This window comes from Pundamilia nyererei, unplaced genomic scaffold (genome assembly GCF_000239375.1).
Source record: "Pundamilia nyererei isolate P.nyererei 1_Seehausen unplaced genomic scaffold, PunNye1.0 scaffold00236, whole genome shotgun sequence".
In the NCBI taxonomy this organism is placed as follows: domain Eukaryota; kingdom Metazoa; phylum Chordata; class Actinopteri; order Cichliformes; family Cichlidae; genus Pundamilia; species Pundamilia nyererei.
The window spans coordinates 670,329-691,225 of record NW_005187637.1 but is presented as its reverse complement, the minus strand read 5'-3'; the positions used below and the strand labels follow the sequence as shown (position 1 = coordinate 691,225).

General features: G+C 41.2%; 1 protein-coding gene across 11 annotated transcripts in view; it reads left to right on the top strand.

Annotated features, from left to right (window-relative positions):
- Positions 1-19,116, top strand: part of tmcc1a (transmembrane and coiled-coil domain family 1a) — a 49,369-nt gene extending 30,253 nt beyond the window's left edge. For 7 of the 11 annotated variants that reach the window (XM_005749090.1, XM_013914904.1, XM_013914902.1 and 4 more), the window contains 4 exons: positions 12,159-12,416; positions 12,661-13,352; positions 14,465-14,600; positions 16,918-19,116. In XM_005749090.1, the coding sequence (XP_005749147.1) occupies positions 12,159-12,416; positions 12,661-13,352; positions 14,465-14,600; positions 16,918-17,232 (1,401 nt within the window). In that variant the 3' untranslated portion in view covers positions 17,233-19,116. Of the gene's footprint in view, positions 1-5,317; positions 6,234-7,335; positions 7,474-10,764; positions 11,044-12,158; positions 12,417-12,660; positions 13,353-14,464; positions 14,601-16,917 lie in introns of those variants that run through there. The other 4 variants (XM_005749095.2, XM_013914905.1, XM_005749096.1 and 1 more) reach the window with 4 other exon arrangements.
- Positions 19,117-20,897: the final 1,781 nt, after the last annotated feature.

Sequence of the window (20,897 nt, the reverse complement as noted above, 5' to 3'; positions counted from 1 at the left end):
GCTCGTTACCACAATAATAACGTAGTTACTGTAACGCGTTACTTAATAACGCGTTAGTCCCAACACTGGTAGTTCTGTACTGCAGTTTTTTGTTACATATTAGCTGAATAATAGACAGTTATTGGCTACGTCTGTACTAGGCTGATATCAGCCCGTGTAACGGCCTCACCCACTTTATGAGGCTATCATTACTGCAGGTAAATGGGCATGCCATGTATATGTAGTTTTCCACGGCCTCTGCAGTAGGCCCTGAACAAGTGTGCTGGCCTGTGACTATTTTTATAGTATTTGTTTAGCAAAAAGTAGCTCCAGTGAAAATAAGGTAAAGTATATCAGTAGTTCAGGAAAGCGACTGTACACATTTAGCTACACATGAAACCCTTCTAATGATTTGATTGAACCCACATCTAAAATCTGGTAATACTTAAATTCATTCTGAACACATGATTACTTGTCAGATGTCGAATGTTTTGCATTCACAGTTGTCAGTTTCAGCACAGGACATGATAACAGATAATTGTTTGGGTTGTTGTTATGGATATCTCTTTCTTTTCCTTCCTGTTTGGCTCTTGTCGAAGCCAGGAATTGGCTGGCTATGAAGATGTTTCACACTCTTGGATGCCACCAGTTATAAATGTCCATGTGTATAAAGTGCTCAGGGGTTTATGTAACTGCTAATAGGGCCATTGATTATACTGGAGCCTAGACTAGTGAGAACTGGACAGCCAGAGTTGGAAAGAGGGCTTTTTGTTATGGGGGAAGGTATTGTTGAAGAAGGCCAGAGGCCCGAGTCATGGTTATCTCCTCTTTTAGGCTTGAATTACCATCAGTCTGTGCAGACAAACCTCTCACTCTTCTGCCTTTATGTAACTGCTCATCTCCTGCCACCAGACCATACTACACAACTTACTGTCACATGGAGCGAGCTGTGGTGTTACCCCTGCATAAAAAAAACTAACAACTTTTGTTTAATTCTGCAGTTAGATGCAAAATTTCAGGACAAATGCATCTAACTTGTTGCTCCAGTTATAAAAGCTCAAGGTTAAGGTTTGGAAGGGTTTTGCATTGTATTGTTAATCTTTGCATAACTTTCTGTTTATAAAACTTAGAGAATTTATCCTTTCCCAAACCACAGTCCAGTTACATCAGACCCAGTCTCTTCTTTGTCTCTTCTGGATTTTTCCAGAACTTTTTTTTGGCTGTGGAGCACAGACCTGGCTTTAATTCAGCGCTAAGCTCTGTCCTCTGAACGACACTTTCCATTATTATGGCCCTGTGCGCTGGCTGAGTAAACACATCCACACGAGTTGTTTTCTGTGTCTTTGTGTGTGATGTCATCAGCTCACAGCACTGTTAGTTCAAAACAGTATTTTTTTTAAGAGAAAGAAAAATCCTTACTGTTAAACTCGTGTTTTTATTTTTTGATTAAAAATGTAAAAAAGGACAATACAGATACATTTTACCAAGTTAGAGTAACAGCGGAGCTAATCAGACTTGAGCTTTAAGTGTCACCATAACAGGCGGTGTGGTTTATACCATCACAGGTGTTTTAGAGATAGAAATGCATTAGTATAATATTTTTATATATTATATTCTCTGAAAGCGCATTTGAAACCTATACATTTTGCTGTTTAACTTAAAATATCTAATCACTTGGCAGCACTTCATTGCATTTTAGGGAGATAACCTGCTGAACTACAAAATGAGAACCAGAATAGAGAAGAATGGTAATTTAAGTTCATACAGGCTTACCAAAATTGGACAATAGAAGACTGCAAAAATAGCGTCTGGTCTGATGGGTCTCAATTTCTGCTGTGACATTTAGATGTTGAGGTTAGAATTTGGCGTAAACAACATGAAAGCATGGATCCATCCTGCCCTTTATCAGTGGTACAGGGTGGCTGTGTAATTGCATGGGGGATATTTGCTAGTCACACTTTCAGTACCAGTTGAGCATAAACCACACAGCCTACCTGAGTAGGCTCAATTTAATAGAGCGCCTTTGGGATGTGAAGGCAGAGGGGGGTCCAGTGGCATACTGCACCTAATAAAGTGGCCGATGAATGTATGTTGATGACTTTATTACAGTGGTGGTGAGTTTCCTGCTGGTTTTGGCTAAAAACCAGTTAGAGGATGTCACAAATCAATCTATGTAGGAAAATCACTGATGTATCATAGTAGACTGAAGGTGTGTCATTGACTGGAAACGCATGCTTATTCTTTACTGACTTTAAACATCACCAGTTCAGCAGGTCTTTCCCCTTTTCTATATCTCTGCAATGCAGTTCTTTGTTATTTTTTTAATGTGAGTAATTGTACTGGGTCTAAATAAAACTTATTAATTCACATTCATTTCCAACTTTGCTCTTCAATGCACCATCCAGATGTCTCTTAGTGAACCTGATATATGCATATTAATCTCCTCCTTAGTGGTAACCTAAAAAGTATTGCAACAAGTCAAAATAATATATAAATCATGTTTAATCTGACATCAAAATGTTAAGGATAAAGTTAAGGCTAAATATTCACCAATATGCAAAAGATGTATAATCTAAAATGAAGGCAAAACTGTGTTTTGACACAAAATGGAATAAAATATTCTCTCTATTAGCTTTTGGGAGTTTCCTCTGAGTTTCAGTCAGCTTTGCTTTCAGTTTTTTTCCCCCAAAAAGCGATCCCATTGGTGCTTTATGGGATTTAGGTCAGGACTCTGGAAAGGGGCATTTTAGAGCTTTTATTTTCTCCATGGTGAAATATTCTGTCACCACCTCTGTCACTTTCGTTTTTTCGCTTGATTCGGCTGATCCTTTGTTTAAGATTCAATCGAACATTTGTGATAAATACAGTTCAGCTAAAACAGTCACAGAAATGACTGTCAACTCTTTGTTTTATTACGTTTTAGTTGGTTTTCCCCTTGTAGCTTAAATTTTGGGTCATTCAACCGTCTACTGCCTATTTGTGCAGAGTTAATCCTGGTTGTCTTTCTTATAGCTTATTCAGCATACTGCACTTTCTTTGAACCACTATTTGTTGATCCTGTTTCTAATCCTCTGTTAAATTAAATGGATCTTGTGATCTCTGAAGCAGTCCTTCCTGTTGTTTTTTTTTGGGGGGGGGGGACTCATAATCATGAGTCCAGTCTGCTGCTGGTCTTCATTGCTCTGCTTGTGTTCCTTCTGTTATAAGTCAAGACCTCTGTTTTTGAACATTTTGACAATATACTGTGAAAAGTGGAAGATTAGGTTATTTTCTGGTCTGGTGAACAGAGTGGCCTTATTTTATAACAATATTTATTGCTTGATTCCTGAGCTCAGTGGGTTGTTTTGCCCGTTTGTGGAGTTGTTTTTAATTAAATCCAGGGCACTTGTGGATGGAGATGGACAGAGTTAGTTGAAAAATCTGAACTTTTCCAAAAGAATTTTAATTTAAGAGGTAATGTTGTGCTTTTTACTTTAACAACCTGATTCATTAATTATTTACTTTTGGTGCCATTTTAATGTATTGTAAAGACATAATCCTTCTATTACTGTCTCAGTTAATGTGTAGCTACTAGTAATTAATTTCTGTCAATGTAAATAACACCTAAAGTGAGCCACAGCTGTTCTTTCTGTCCCCTAATTTTAGCCAGCTAATGTGGTGCTAATGAGGTATAGCTGCCTCTGAGGCTAGCGTCTCTATTTATTTCTGTTCGGTGTCAGTCACTTGTCATGGCATGAGTGCACCACCACCTGTGATTTGTGTCATTGAAACTTTGCTATTTGTTGCATGTTGTTAATCCCACCAAAGTTTATGCTGAGTCACTGTGAAAGCTTGATCATTCCTGGATAGCCAAGAGTCGCTGAAGGCCATATTTGCCGTGCGAGAGAATTTGACTTCAGGCTGGAATGACACTGACAGTAGAGCAAAAAAATGTGTGTCATTTAATCACAACTGATGGGAAAACACCTGTCAGAAGTTCCAGTCATGAATTCCCCGAACAACTAAAGGGTTACGGTTAAGACGCCTCTAAGAAAATTAATCTGTACTTGTGCTCCCTGTAGTCTTGTTTTTATAGGTTTTTACAAAGTGAGGATTCACCCATCTTTAAATTATTACTTTTTAAAGTTTGTTACTATTTGAAAAACTGCCAGGCTCAACTACTTAACTGGTAACTGGTAGTTAGCTGGTTAACATTTTACAACACTGACAACACTACAGCAAACATTATTTGGTATTAGTAATCCAGATTTTTTAGCAAATCATTGTAAACTACTAAAGTAAGTTAATGCTAAGCCTTTGAGTGGGAGACCCCATTTCTTTGGGTAAAAGTTAAAGAGACGGTCAAAAGTATATACTGTTTGTCTGAATGGGAATTGTTGCCAGTAAAGGGAAAATATTATTATTCGTGGCTCTACAGATGTGCAGATATAGTTTAACCTATTTTTTCTATATTTACATTTTCCAATGTAAAGCCTTGGCTCAAATTTGAAACCACAGATTCTGCCATGTGTCCCTTTTATTCAGTACTGGGGTCAAACATACACATCTCACAGCGAGTTGGACTTGTTCTTATATAACCACTCTTCTCCCTAATTCCTACCCGCTCTCTTCCAGTCCCCAAACCTCTCCTGCTTTCCCATTAAAGCCTGTATTCGTGCTCCTGTTGCCCTCTTCCTCCTGTCGGCTTGGGCACAGAAGTCTTCAGTTGCCCTCGTCCTGCCATACCACTCCACACCATTCCCCCTACACCCACTACTTCCAGTGCTTTTTCTTTCTTTTTTTCTACCTAATTGTACACCACAGTTTCATCATGACACGAAAGACTCTGAGGCTCATAAAAAGGTGTTTGTAGTATATTTGGATGCCAATTTGTGCTTTAATGCAGTGAAAATGATCAACCTGAACGCAAAATTACAACTGTGTGCCGTCTCAGTTCTTCTGGACTGTTTACTAACAAACACTGTTTTGCACTCTAATTATGGCCATCCTCTCTATAAATTACCAATACTCCACTGTTTTGCAGCACAGGGACCCAATTATAGGCTTATATTTTTTGAATTGCAGCCTTGCGATGATCATACAACTGTATAATGTCAGTCCTTTCTTGTTGTTTGATTTCTCCAACTTAAACTAGAATTATCCACGCATTAGTGCTTTTCTGCTGGACAGTTATTTTGTTCAGTGTGGGGGTTTTTTTCTTTTCTTTTTTGATCAGTAGAAGCATCTAGTCCAGTCTGTTACAGCGTGATCACTCAGTAAACTGATTGGCTGAGACAATCAAACTGTGATAATTAAAAGGAGGGAATGGAAAAGTTCTCTCTCCTTTTTTCTGCCTGAACTAGCTAATGTTTTGGAGCTGAACTGGCCTAGAAACTCAAACAGAAGAAAAGCCCCCCTCCCTCCCTTCATGAGGCTTTCTCACAACCCCTCTCTCCTTTGCGCCTTCTCTCACTCCGTCTCCCTCTCACTGACAGCTCCTGGTGGGATCTTTTTTTCTTCTGTGCTCCTTTTGCTCCCCTCACATCCGTTCTCTGGGTCTCTGCCTCTCTGCCGCTCTTTCCCCCCGTCTGCGGATTTTATGCCCGATGGACGCTTTGAACGCTTAACTTCGCAGTAAACTCTCCCTGCTTTTATCCCAGGCTACATCCAGCGCAGCGAGCCTTCGTATGATTAACATTCTCTGTACTGTCACCCACCCCCAAACCTGCGTTAGATGGGCTCATTGGTCCAGAGGAGTCTTTCTTCTTCCACTAATGTACGCTCTCTGTGGGAGTCGTGCCTGTCGAAGTGCATTGGCTCTGCACAGGCTCTCTGTCTGAAGCGTGTGTTTGAACTCAAGCTTCGTCCATGGGCTTTGAGGAGCAGCAGCCCTGTGAACCAGCAGCAGAACATAATGTAGACTCTGCAGCTATCAGTAGTCATGGTACATTGCTGGAGTGACTGTGCATTTTATGGATTCTGGATATTCAATCAAGCCAGCAGTAATTCCTTGTCCAGTGGGGTCTTTGCAACTGTGGACTTTGAGTGAAGTGGACTTTGTTTGGAAGAAGTGTCCTGACTGATGTGGGCTGTGCCAGACCCAGGCTCCTCTCCTTTCCTTTCACTGTATTTTTTTCCCCGAGAGACACACAAACAAATAGAGAGACCAAACAAATATTCCACTCCAAGCTGCACGCATGCGTGTCCCACTCATGGAGGTCATCCTTAACCTGGTAACTGCTGACATCTCTCCACTTCCTACCCCCAACACCACAGTGAGTCTCCACATGTGTATATAGTGTGTGAGGTTGTTTGTTATGTTTGTAAAGACTGTTTACAGTCTTGTAAAGGTGTTTATAGCGATATGGTGCTTGCTTACATATCAGTTAAAGTAGGAGTGCTGTGTGCACTGTGTCTGTAATAAATAAAACACAGATGTCATGCTCGAAAAAAGGATTTTGTCCTGAAGTGTTTTTGCAGTAGTGAAAATACTTTTTTTTTTTTTTTGCACTCTCCTTTCCTTAGTGTGTGCACTGATAGGCTTTGGCTGTATTATAGTGATTAGTAATGAAACTTTGTGGATTCAGCCATTCGCGAGTACATGTGTTGAGTAAACTGCCCCTTGTTCAGCATCACATGGAGTTTAGTAATTTTCCATATCCTGTGAATGGAGTTCATTGTTGCCACGCTGGAAACAACAAGTGGATTTTCATCAAATCATCAATTTCAACTGAAATCACAAGATGGTAATGCAGGGGAGCAGAAAGTAGGGTTGGGGTTAAATGTGGCACATAGTAGTCCAATGCACAAATGTTTTATATTAAAATTACAATAAATAAATATTAAATGCAGCACCAGACTTTTTGGGCCCGTGAACGTTCCACTAAAGGCCTATTTCACATATAACCTACCGCAACTAACTAAGTGTTTGACCGTGTGTTTGCACACAGTGTCAAATGCTCAAACGCTCGTAAATTCAGATCTGTTAATAAAAGATCACTCAGTACTGTTAAGCTGTTACTTTGATGAGTGTGTTCACTCTCTGATATCTACGCTGTACGGTTAAAGATCAGATCAACTAATCAGCAGTGTGAAGTTCAGACAGTCATGGATGACCGGCTTTGATGCAGGGTGTTTAATAAAGTCACAGAGATACGAGTCATATAAATGGAGAGGCGACAGCTGTGTAGTGCAAAATGAACAGAGCTGAAAGGGACAGCTAAAAATCCTCCCTCTTACAATAGTTCTCATCCTTCATGGATATTGGACTTTGTAGATAACATACTCAACTTACTGATATGACTTGAATTATAAGGGAGGCACCTTTTCCACACTTCAGGGAATATTATAATAGGGGGGGTGTGGATCAGAGCAGATTTCTCAGAAACATGGAGTTGCAACGTCCTCGGAGTATCACTCTTGCATCTTGCCATTTGAAACTGCTGCTTCTCAAGAAACACAAACTAACAACACAGGAAGCCCACAGCTAGAATGCGGGGCTTAATGAATAACAAGGTACTGTACTTTTCACACTTTCACACACACAAATAATGAAAACCCGAACTTGACAGCAAGAAACATAGAACGTGGTATGGTCACTTAGGTGTTTCTTGCAAAAAGTACAACAGTGAGCTGTGCCGTGGTTGCGTTGCATTGTAATGTTTATATAAAATACCGTAAGTCTGTTGTATAAGCTATGACTCTCAAACATAACAAATGGGAAGATAATTTTGTTTCATTCTGAAACATTTACTATGACAAACATACATATTTAAACAGCAAGCTACAGTCAGGGTCAGTGTGGAGTTTTAAATTCCTCTGGCCTTGATCTGGTTAGGGTGTAGATATCATCAGCATGCGACAAGATCCTAAGACTGTGTCTATTTTCACGGTTTGTCCTCGAGAACATCCTGACTCTAGCTGTCCTCGATCTCACCTGAGTTAACTCACAAAACAACAAACACATTAAACTCAACTCAGAGGAGACAGACGGAGCGCCTGATGTATCTGGTGTAGAAAGAAAGGAGAAGTGAAACATTTTGATCACAAAAAATAGGAAAGAGACGTATGACAGTCTAATTTCTGCTCGGTGACCTACATTGAACAAAATGGATTTTGGGGGCATGTGTCCTCTGCAGTTCAGAGAGAGTGAGATGGGTAGTACAAGATGTTCTTGTTGCATGTGTCTAATTATATGTGATGCACATCTAACACCATTAGCTTGGTAAATTCTTGCCTAAATGCCTATTTGTGTGCGGTTTACTTCGCAGGTCTCGGTGTTTAGGTTTAGCTCGGCTTTTCCCAGGCCTGTGGTCGATCCATGCTAAGTCAGTGGTGGCCTTTCATGGCTCTAACAAGCTTTACTGGATCCGAGGCTGTTACACACACCAACCTGTGGCCCCGGTTTGGGACATAGGTAGAGTAGGTTTTCTCTGAAGTGTGTGTGTGTGTGTGTGTGTGTGCAAAAGGAGCTGAAGGGCAGGGGACAAGTCCATACAAACCCTTTGTTTGTCATTTTAACTGATAAAGTCTAATCACAGGGGGGTGCACACCACCCTGCTCCCCAAATTACCAACACACACACACAAAACGTCCCTAATTAGGCTGCACAGACTCCAGTGGTGCAGTGCGTGTCACTTCTTGCTTCAGTGGCTCAGTACATCGACATGTTTGGCTATGTTAATTGAGGGAAATTAGCCTGATCCTTCAGCTCATGATCTTTAATTTGTTGCATGATTAGTCACACTAAAAGTCAGACATTTGAAGATGACACTGATCGTACAGGCAATGCTGATTTGTTTAGTAACCATGTTTAGAAAGCCAGGGATGAAGCATTGCTTTGCTATGTGTGTGGTAACATTAGATCATATCTTGCAATGGCCAGTCATGGCGAATCCGTGATCTGTCTTTAGAGTCGGGAAGGCGCACAGCTGATCATTACTGCCTGAACTGGTTTCTTCGCTTTACCTAACAGAAGAAATGTGCTGATAGTAATTTGGGTTTGGTTTTTTTTGGATCAGCACGTTGGTTTGGTGCCAGTGTGTACAGGTCACTAGGGCTTCTTATCACAATGTCTAAAATCTATCTGTGCTGCACTGCAGGGTCCTCCAGTACAAAGTATACTGCTTACTTGTCCTTTGCTCTCTTTATCTTTAGTAACTGGGCAGACATTTGATTATGCAGTTATTGTGTCACCTGGAAGAAAAAGGGGAAAACCAAATCAAGCGTGTGTGCTTCATTCATGCTCGCCCTTATAAGGTTATCAATACTGCTTTGTAACAGACCAGGTGCTCCTCTGAAACCTGTTCATTCGCTCTGTGCTTGCTCAGCAGGCTATTCCACTTCTCCAGCTCACTCGATCACCTTGGCTTGCTGTCAGGAAGCTTTAATAGTGATTAGACTTACTGTACGTACACAATGTGCCAGTTAAACGGACTCATAGATGTGTGTCTTTTTCTGATTAATGTTGCCACATAGTCATCAATACAATACACATCACCTTGATTTTAAATTCATTTGGTGAACAAGTTTAAATTGTTTTCTTGCTGGTAATTCTGACGAGTACTCAGAGGAATGTGCCCTGGGATGTGTGCGTGTGCGCGTGCTGTTGTAAAGAGATGTCTAACTAGTTTTTCTTCCCATTAAGTACTCCTCTATGACAGACAGTCCCACCTCTTAGTTTTTCCTGCACAGCCTCTTAAATTTCTGATCTCAAATATTTTTTACCCATTTCTGTCATTTGCAGCTGTCCACATGGAAAAGTCAAATTCCTTCTAGAAAAAGGTTTTTAGTCAGATGAGACAAAGATTGAGCTATTTAGTCACAGTGACAAGAGGCATGTTTGGAGGAGTAAAGATGAGGTTTTCAGACCTAAGAACACTTCCAAGCTCCTTAGACTATGATGACCTGGTTGACTGAGAACCTTCACAGACACATGGTGGTGGTGGTAGCATCAAGCTCTGAGGCTATTTTGCTGTCAGTGGTACCGGTACACATTACATCTTGAATGGTCTCCCAAAAGCCCCGACTTTGGGGCCAGGAAACCAACAAATTTAAATGAATCATTTCTGCTAAGAGTGGTCAAATATCCAGCTAAAAGGTTATTAATGACTACAAAAGGTGTCTGGTTGAGATGTACTTCCAAAGGATTTATAAACAAATATTAATGGGCATGTACATTTACTTTTGATCCTGTGTGTATATGTTTGACCTTGTGTAGATTAGGAAAAAAAAACAGAAAGAATTATAAATAATTCTTGTTTTCTAAATCGATTAAAGATGTATGCTGTACAATCATTCCACCCTGGAAAAAGAACAGTTTAAAGAAATAATTAAAAGCCCAAAATTACTTTGACACTCATGCCCACAATGAGTGTATGTAAACGTTTTATCACAACTTTAGTGTGACCAACACTAAATTGTACTTACACACAGAGTAAATTATAACAGTTTCTTCCTGAGTAGGAAAAAAAATGTAAAATCTGCACAGCGAACACTAACAAGAGTTTTAAAATGAATATAGTGGAAGCAAAACAACTGAGGTATCATGAAGCTGAAATTCTCGAAAACTCGTTTTAACAGTACTTGAGTAAAAAAATAGGTTAGAAAGTTACTACTTAATCGGCAACAACAAAGAACTGAACCAGATCAGTTGTTTCAAATAATCACAGACAAAGCTTTTGTGGCTTGATCTATTGTGAGGCTCCCAACTGTGTTTATTTTTTGCAAATTCAGTCACGCGGTATAAGAAAAGGTCCCAGGTAATGCACTGCGCTCTCTTTGAAAGCTGCCAGCGGGATGATGTCATCTTCCTCAGAAAAGGGAGTGGAGAAGGGGGCGGAGCTTCAGGCGCTGTCAAGTACACTTGAGTTTCAGGTGTGCTTCAACTTTCACAACAAGTCGCCGGTAGAGCTGGAGCAGCTGGAGCAGCTGGAGCTTACAGAGCGAAACTTCACTGAGTCGTTGTGGGGTTTTTATACAATTAAACTTTAACGAAATTTGAGCAGAACAGATGAAAAAGCACAGCTCGCTTTCACTGTGTGGACAATGCACTGGGAAAAAATCCTTCGTTTGACCAACGGAAAGGTGAGCGCCGCTTTTTTGCGCATGTTTTATTCGCTTTACTTTTTTTTTTATTATTAAAGATAGATTTTTTTTTTCGGTGCTCCTTTTGGATTCTTGTTCAATGTTTACAAGGAAAGTGATTAATCGGGAGCTTTAGTTTCTCCCGGATGCGTTGTACTTTGCGTTGTTGACAATTGCATCTGTCATCCATTAGTCATGCCGCTCAGAATACAGGTGAGCCTCCGGTGTTTTGGTTTCTACCGGTTATGGTGTGGCAGTATGGGGGATTTGAGTAGTAAATACTCGGATGAATAACCAGTGCGTGTAACTCCCTTATGTGTGTGTGTGTAAGTTTGCTGTGCTTCCTGAGCCCCCATGGTGTGATGTGAGGTCCAGATGATTATTTTGTGTGAATACTAAGTGATGAGAAGAATATTTTCATCAGTCTCTCCCAAAGGTTTGGCAATGTTCTTCCCCTGAGGTGTTTGAGGAAATGAATCACACCAGCGACCTGTGATTGAAGGTGTTAGATTCATCATTGTCTCAGATAGGGTGGTCTAGTTTTAGAAAAATTGAGGAAACACAATTTAGATGGTGTTTGGATTTTGCGCGGATGTTTCGTGGTCTGTTGATAAAATCGGGTCATTTTGAAAAACAAAGAAGAAAAATCTGTGAAATTGCTTTAAACCCAAATCTAATATCCTGCTAGTCCTGTTTTGTTTTGGGGGGTTTTTGGCTTCCAGAACAACGAAATCAGAGTCCAGGTTTTTCGAGTTGAGTTTTGTGTGGATGTGCTGAAAATGACAAAAGTTATTTTTCCTTAACTTTCATTTCTTTGCAAGTCCATGAATAAAAAAACCGCTTACTTGGCATCTTCCTCTTTAGTTAAACTGACCGCAAGTGACCTGTTCAACCCACTCAATTAGCCTCGTTCCAGTCTGCATGCTACAAAAATGCAGAAGTTTCCTTTTTTTTTTACATGTCAGCAAAATGACCAAAAACTCATATATTGCAATTCATCCTTTTTCCTCCCTGCCTCACTCCCTTTTTTTTGTTTTCCTCGCAAATCCTTTGATTTCTTCCCTCACCCTTCACGTACTTGAATCTGTCTTTTTTTCCCTCTTTCATCGCTTCAGATCGACCGGCTGGAAGTAAGTGGCCTGGGCCAGGCACCCCTGTCTGTTTCATGTGGGGCAGACAGTTCGTTCCAGGGCGGTGAGGATATCACCCCAGACCCTCACCGCACCAAGCAGGCCATCGCCCAGCTGCAACAGAAAATCCTCAAGCTCACAGAGCAGATTAAGATCGAGCAGACAGCCAGGGATGACAATGTTGCAGAGTACCTCAAACTGGCCAACAACGCCGACAAACAGCAGAGCACACGCATCAAACAGGTGAAACGAGGAATTATTGTTAGATTTTTTGTATTAAAGCCAGCACCTCATTGCCTTGTGCTTTTAGTAGGCTGGTGAGATTAGATCACAATTAGTGCATAAACACCAAACCTGTTTGATCAGTTTGTTTTACCTTGGCTTTTCCTCAGAGGCAGGGAGGGAACTTTCTAAATATATTTAAGTGGATAATTGCGGACTGATTTGCATTTCACTGACTAATAAATTCCTGTCCTGTGGCTGTCAGGTTTTTGAGAAAAAGAACCAGAAGTCAGCACAGACCATCCAGCAGCTGCAAAGGAAACTGGAGCACTACCACCGGAGGCTGCGAGAAGCGGAACACAACGGTATCCCACGCCAGCCCAAGGATGTTCTGCGGGACATGCAGCAGGGCCTGAAGGATGTCGGAGCCAAAGTCACAGGCTTCAGTGAGGGCGTGGTGGATAGTGTTAAGGGTGGCCTCTCCAGCTTCTCACAGGCTACCCACTCTGCTGCTGGTGCAGTCGTCTCCAAACCACGAGAGATCGCCTCCCTTATTCGCAACAAATTCGGGAGTGCTGATAACATCACTTCACTTAAAGACTCTCTGGATGACCCTTCAGTAGAAGAGGGTGTGACAAGTACTGGAGGACGTTCCCTGGGAAGCACTGGGCATCACTTTCAGTCCAGTCCGAAGTATGGTAGCGAGGATGACTGCTCTAGTGCTACATCAGGCTCAGTGGGGGCTAATAGCACAACAGGGGCCCCTGGGGGTCCCCCCAGTTCCAAGGGAAACACACTGGAGAGGAGCCAGAGTTCCAGCTTTGACATGCTGCTGCAGGAGGTGCAGGAGTTGAGAGATGGCCAGGCAAGGCTAGAGGAGAGCCTGGAAGGTTTGAAGAGCCACTATCAAAGAGACTACACAGTTGTTATGCAAGCACTGCAGGAAGAACGCTTCAGGTAAAGAGAAAAAGAACTAGAACTTGCCAGAATGTTTGTACCATACATGCCTGAGTGTGTAACGAGAAATCCCCGCGAATGTCAACAGTGCGTAATCAGGAATAACCTGCTATAGTTAGAAACACTTCTCTGGAACCATCTTAGTTATGCATATTGCTATTCATCATCGCAAGGTACACTTGGCCTGCTTGTGCATTAGAGAGATTTTACTAATATTAGCAGCATTAGCTCACAGTAGATAAGAAACCTTTTACCTACAGTTCATCAACATTAACATCAGAACAGCTCAAATTATTTTATACTCATTCTCAAAGCAGCAGTTGGCATGTAAGCTTAGAACAGCACAAAAGTGCATGAGCATTAAAACACAGGGCACAAGGACTGAGAACAGATCTAATGATCAGCTTGAATAGAAAAAGAAACATGTGCATTTTTCTTCCTAAAATGTCCAAGTTCAGAGTGATCTGTTTGACCTCTTAGATTAAAATTGCCAACAGAGACAAATGGCATCTAAGGAGCTATTTTCACCCTTCCCAGGGGAGGGAGTACTCCATCCAGAAACCAGTAATGCTGCTAAAAACTCCTCAGGAGCTGAATCCACCCATAACATATCTGCAGTTATTTCATAGCGGACATTTGTTAAGGAATCATTTCTAAACATTAAAAAAAAGACAGGTAAAACTTATAAATCATGTGTCATCGCCCTACTTAGAGACTTTTTGCTGGATTTTATACCAACCTGTTAAAAGATCTTAAAAATAAGAAACAGTCAAGTTGACTCATGTCTATTCTTGTCCTTTGCTGTCCATCCAGCTTTATGTGCCTGCCAAAATAAACAACAGTATAGATTCATCGCCTCTTGTTGGGCACACATTCCATTGGCCAGTCTAATACTGCCGAGTCTCTTGTGATAGGCTAGTTGAATCAGCAGATGAGCAAGCATATCCTAATCTTGTCAGGGCGGGTCATCAGCTCAGTCAGGTGCCATGTGGCCAGATGCCCTCAGGGTCTATTCCTACTAATTCCTGCGTGCGTTTCTTTGTCTAAGCTAATTATGCCACAGACTCTCACATGTGTTCGTGTGTGCTTCTTTTACTTACGCATGCGTTCAGGTGTGAACGTCTGGAGGAGCAGCTCAACGATCTCACAGAACTTCACCAGAATGAGATCCTCAACCTTAAACAGGAGCTGGCCAGCATGGAGGAGAAGATTGCCTACCAGTCCTATGAAAGAGCCAGAGACATCCAGGTTTGTAGTTCAAGATAATGTCAGCAAGCACCAGCACCCATTTTTATCATGATAAGCAGTTTCATTTTCATTAACAGATATGCATGAGGAATGGTAGTGATTACACCAAAGTAATGATAGATAACAAAGCACTGCAAAACAACTGATAAATGCACACCAGTGACAACATCTCTCACTGTCACACAGATTTGTCTAAAGAGGCTTTTTAATTTGTCTATTAGAGAACCAAACTCTATCTGCAAAAAACAATAAAACAAGGAGGAAAAATGTGAAACAAATGTAAAAGCAATGTAAATATAAAAAAAACAGACCTACATAAATTAAGGTGGGAGAAGGTGGATTGTAAACATGAAAAATGTCACTGTGTTGACAGTCGCTATTACAGTTATTAAAGGGCAGATGTCATTGTCACTGGAAGTTAAAAATGTTATCTTATCTGGTGACATCATTATGAGTTCATAGAGAAATGTGAGACAGGTTGTAGTGTATAGGTGTTTGTTTTTTTTCATAGCAGTGCTTTTGTTTCGCAACCATTTTTGTTACTAATGCCTCCATCATCGGCAAGTGACATGCCAGATTAATTTTATCAGAGGCCCTCGTGTGATTTTTAAAAATCAGCCGCCACGCCTGTTTTTTGTGCAATACATTCGGCCCAGACAGGCAAAGTCTGAGTTTTATTGGAACAGCTGCAATCGGCAGCTACAGACCTGATTTCACTAAATCAGGCTGCCAATAATAAATGTTGAACAAAAAAATGTTCTGGCACACCTTTCTGATAGATTTAAACCTGCTTGTTCTATGACTGGGTCACCACACTGTGTACTGACACCAGCCCAAGTAAATTTGAATCTAAAATGCTGTCCAAAATGTAATTAGCTGAATTCCCCTAAATGGCAATTCACACTGAAATTATATTATTACAGGACCTCTGTGTGTGACACAATACAGTAGATCATTTTTGGTGGATTTTTTTTTTTTCGCTTTGAAATGACGAACATGACAAAATCATACCAGACTGAGATCACAGAAGGCCGCTGCAATTATTACATATTAATAGGGGTCCACTGTTATGTTAGTCCTGTGTGAATTGGGCTTTAAGAGTGTCAGCAGCTGCAGCAGAGTAATTACATTTTAGAATGCATTGAGCCTTATTATTACTGTTGCAGCACTGCATTTTATTCTGACCACTTATGGCTTGCACGCTTGACCACCCAAAGCTAAAATGGGCCTGTGTTGAAATAATGGAAGTGGCTGGCCACTCAACCTTCCTTTCTTAAGCACTAGTAAGCTAAAGAAAGCTGGTCAGACGAGACCTTATTGTGTCAGTTTTAAGTTAAACTGAAGTTTTGAGTCGTGCACAAACCCTCCATCAGTTAACTGCCTTATCTAAATGTCTGTGTTGACTCTGTACACAAGGAGATGAGTTCAAGGCCCTGGTCTGTCCATCAGCTTTGTTTTTGTTTTGTTTTGTTTTGGGGGGGGGGGGGTTTTCAAAACATTAACTATCCCTTGAAAATGTCTCACATTACTTGCATCCTTTCCTCTTGTCCATAAAGGCTAAGGTGTGTGTGTTTTGTCCCTGCATAAAACTTTTTTCACGCCTCATATTGCTCATTACAGCATTCCCTTCCTACACAGCAGGGGGTGGTAGAGAGCCATGAAATGTACTGTCAACAGCTACTTCAAACTCTAACAGAACCAGCAGTTACTTTATTTGTAAAACACCTTTCATTGAAACAGGAGCCTGAGGTGCTTCACAGATGACTGAAATTTCAGTAACAGGATGTAATAAATGCTGTAATAAAAGCAATAAAACTAGATTAAAATCTAGATCAAATAAGTAAAAAAAACAACAAAATATCATTAAGTAAAATTGCATAAGCAATATAAGTACAATAAAGCTAAGCTAATAAAATAGGATTACTGAAAAAGCAGATATAGTTAAATGAAGGAAATGTCTGAAAATCTCTGATGGGTAACATGTATCGATAATGTGCAGGATATTTAAGTGTTTTTGGATAACTTATCAATTACAGTTACAAACGAACATGATTAAGAACACTTCACACTGGTCTAATGTGGATCACATGAGTCTATTTAAAATAATCAAAAGTATAAAAGGCTGCACTCAGGCAAGTGAGAAGTTTTTGTTTTTGTTCAGTGTTTTTCCACACATGAGAACAAAGGAAAGGCAAAATCATATCTGACTTTAAATCACAGTAAAACGATCAGTGTCTTGCTATTGTGCTTTGGATTAGTTTATGTTTATGAAACTGGTGACTAAGCTAAATGTATTTCCTCTCGTCGTCCTCTACAGGAGGCTTTGGAGGCCTGTCAAACCAGGATCTCTAAGATGGAGCTGCAGCAGCAGCAACAGCAGGTCGTCCAGTTGGAGGGGTTGGAAAATGCCACAGCCCGGACCCTCCTGGGAAAACTTATCAATGTGCTGCTGGCCCTAATGGCTGTCCTTCTGGTCTTTGTTTCAACTGTAGCCAACTGTGTGGTCCCTTTGATGAAGACGCGCTCACGCTCGCTCTCCACCCTCCTCCTCATCCTCCTGCTGGCCTTCTTGTGGAGAAACTGGGACGCTCTCTCGGGGTATACGCACCGTGCGCTGCAGCCCCCGGGATGACCAGATTACATTCAGCACATGTTGCTTTGGTGACAACAAGAAATGTAACTGTAGCTGCAGTCTGCAGTCGGTTCAGCTGAGCACATTTGGAAGCGGCCTGGATAAAGAGCAAGAAGTGTGAAGAAGAGTGAAGAAGAGAACATTCACATTTAGGAAGGACAAGACTGTTTACATTTTTAAAATGAACTTTTGTGTTGTTATCCCTCACAGAATGCAGTATTGTACTGTTTTTACCCTTAGAGTTTAATCAATTATAATGTTATTTCTAATAATATTATTTTATTTTCAATGTTATTTTATTCAGTACCATGTAGCATTACACTCCTCTCACTCTACACAAAGGGGAGTTTAGTCAGGAAACTGGGCTGGAGAGCTGCCACAAAGGCCCAGTCTAATTGTAGAGACATGCAAATGTGAGAATGTGGTTGATTGCCTTTAGGAAGAGAACTCTTACTTAGCTGTGATTAGTAGTTTTGAACCATGGCTGAAAAACCTTCCTGGAAGTTTCGCCTTTCCTGCTGTGATGAAATTTGTTCAGATAGAACATTTTGAAGGAATGAGTGTCATGCTGATGTACAATTTCTAATGGCAAAGATCGCTTTTACTTTTTTAAAGTTAAAAAAGAATTGAAAATAGGGAAGATAATGAATGGCACAAAGACTCTAGAGGGGGAAGCTGAGATGGTGTGCCCACCATAAAAACAGCACATGAATACTACAGAGAACATCTGGCTGCTGTCTAGCATCTGCCATATTTGTAACTTGTATACAGTGCTGCACGTTGTCATGAAGAAAATTACTTCCAAAGCAGATTTACTTTTAAAAGCGATGATAAAGGGCTGTTGTCCAAGTAAAATTAGGTTGCCAGGACAATTGGCCTCCCACCCCACCATTATGATGTGATCAAGTTAAGAATGAAGGGGAGACCACTGGTGCTTTTCCAGTTCTGTCTCAGAACCATCATGAATACTGCTGCTTCAAATCTACAGTGCAAGTCATCTCCACTGCCATGCCAGTCAAATGCACATTGCCTGTATGTGACTTTATACTACTGACACAGTTTCCCTGCGTGTTATCTTTTCTTTCTTTCTTTTTTTTTTTTTAAATGTACCACCGTATCTCTATGTCAAGGTGTTATCACCCAGTGCCAAACTGAAGTTTGCCCAGGGATGCCTAAGCACCCAAAAGGTCCAAGCAGCTGTGGCTTCTTTCCATATATGTCATGAATGTCTTGCCAGATGCAACTTTTGTAAGGGGGAAAGTAATTCGCAATCTGAACATGACCTTGCCTCCAGATGCTCAGTAGTGTGTTTCTACACATTTTGCTTCCATGAGTAGAGCTTGGCATTCGGCCTCTCTTTTACTCTCACTTTCTAATCTAGTCAAGGACACTACAAGATGACCTAGCACGTTAACTAGTCTGCACTGTATTTAATGCCAAGAAGCTGATTTCCTAACAGACATTGTGATCATTTGAACTGTACAGCTGCACTTTAGCACACTGATAGACAGCATGTAGGTCAGGCCTTTGATAGAGACTACAAAGCTTGACACTCTCTGAGAAGTGAAGCGCTGATGCAGGTTGAAACTGCTGACATGCTTTTCTACAGGAAATTTAAAAAAAAAAACCAAGGAAATTCAGTGCATTTTTGTCAAACTGTGAGTAAACTTGTTTCCTCTCAAGTTGAACCGCAGTAGGCAGATTTATTGATCTGTCAGTGATGTGTAATCAAAGGTACAATAGACAAGTTGGGAGTGAGCTGACCTTTGACTTTAGTTTGTCCTTGCAGCAGCACCTCTGATCTTGGGTTGTGTGCTAAACCACTTCAGTGCCTTCTGATGTCCTTTTCTAAGTGTGGAATAAATAAAGTGCATTCCTGACTAATTTATGCACATTCCGTATTTCTTCAAAAGACATGTTTCCTTTTTGTTTATTTATTTTCTTGTGTGTCTGATGCTTCTTCGCAGTGTTGTAGTGGAAAGTGTGCTTTTAAAGTCATCTTGCAGATGCTTTTCCTGACCGCTAGATGGAGCTCGTTTACCTGGAAAAGCCTTGACATTCCTTCAGTATGAAAGCCGTGCTCAGTTTGTGTGAATGGTGTGCTCTGAGGGTGGGGAGAAGAGGTGTGACTCCTTATCAGGAAGGAAACAGGTTCTGAGGAGGGGGTCTTAAATGCCAAAAGTTAGCTTGTGCAGCAACAGATATTGTTTTTGTTACAAACGAGAGATCGGGTGTACCCCCACTTTATATCACTGTAATGCACCCACACATGGAGCCTAATTCGGTTCAGTGTCGTTTTCTTGATTGAGCTGCACCAAACCGCAGCGGTCACGCCTCACTATGGATATTTGATGCTGACAGTTCTGCCCCAGACTGCGCCTTGTCCCTGCATCCCTGCCAGACCTCATTGTAGCCGCTGGCTCCCTACTCCCTGACGAAAGTCTGCACTTACATGCACGCGCACTGTGTCGACACTATTTGGCTCATTCATTGTGCTCTGCACTTGGGGGGTCATTATATTGCACTTTATCGGAGCACTTTGCTCCTTTTCTACACTGCCAGATTTGATGCGCATGGCTGTGCGCCAAGGTAAACACGGAGCGCACTTATCTACCCAACTGAAAGCTGCAAGTAGAGATTGGGGGTTGGGGTGGGAGGGTGTGGAGAGAGAGTGGGTTTGTCCCCCAGAGGAGTACGCAGTAAATAGGCACAAGCGATTGCTCGCGATTTAGCATCAACTTTAATTATTTCATGTATTCAGAGATAACACTTTTCTCGGGCTCCCCTGCAAACTGATTTATGCAGCGTCTGACTCACTTGTTGTCTTTCCTCGACTAGGAGTCATTCATTTCTATTCAGAGATGTGAGCATATGCGCACTCCGTCGAGAAAGCAAAAAAAAAAGGGGGGGGATGCTAACCATATTCGTGCATTTTTGAGTGGGGGCACATGTGTTGCGCTTGAATATTTATGAGGTAAAACGTGCAAAAGCAGTGTTGGATAGATGTGAATGTCAAAAACCGGAAAGGTGTGCTGATGTGCCCATCTGGTAGCACTTTCACGGTCTTTACCGTGCCGTATGTGCCCAAAACGAAACCCTCCGGATCTGCAGAACTAATCTGAGAGCCGAGGGACCGGGAAGCACAGGAGGTGGGCTTGTGACCCGCCATTAACCCCAAGATGAGCGGAACCACGCACGGGTGGAGACTCATCAAGTGGCTCACCTTGAAAGGAAGATGATCATTATGACTTCATATGGCACGACTTCACATTATGTCTTAAATAATAGTTATTGTACCTGAGTGATTGAAAGGAATCAGGATCTAATCAACGAACGAAGATCAATCACAGCTGACTGGGCTGACAGAGCGCTTTGATGGGACGTTCCATTAAGAGGGAGGCAGTGCCATTTTTCAGGGTTAATGAGTTAACGCCCCATGCTCGCAGCAAAGTCCATCTTTACTAATATTTGTAATCGAAGAATGCTTTGCTTATAAATAAATATACGTATATATTTTTAAATAACCAGCGCTGAAACCTGACTCAAAATAAGTTTGTCCTTTGTGCGGCGATGTCCAGAAAATGCACAACACCAAATCAGTTGGAACTATTTATTCCCTGTTGTCTATTCTGTCAAGATGATTAAAATATCACCCAGGCGGTGTG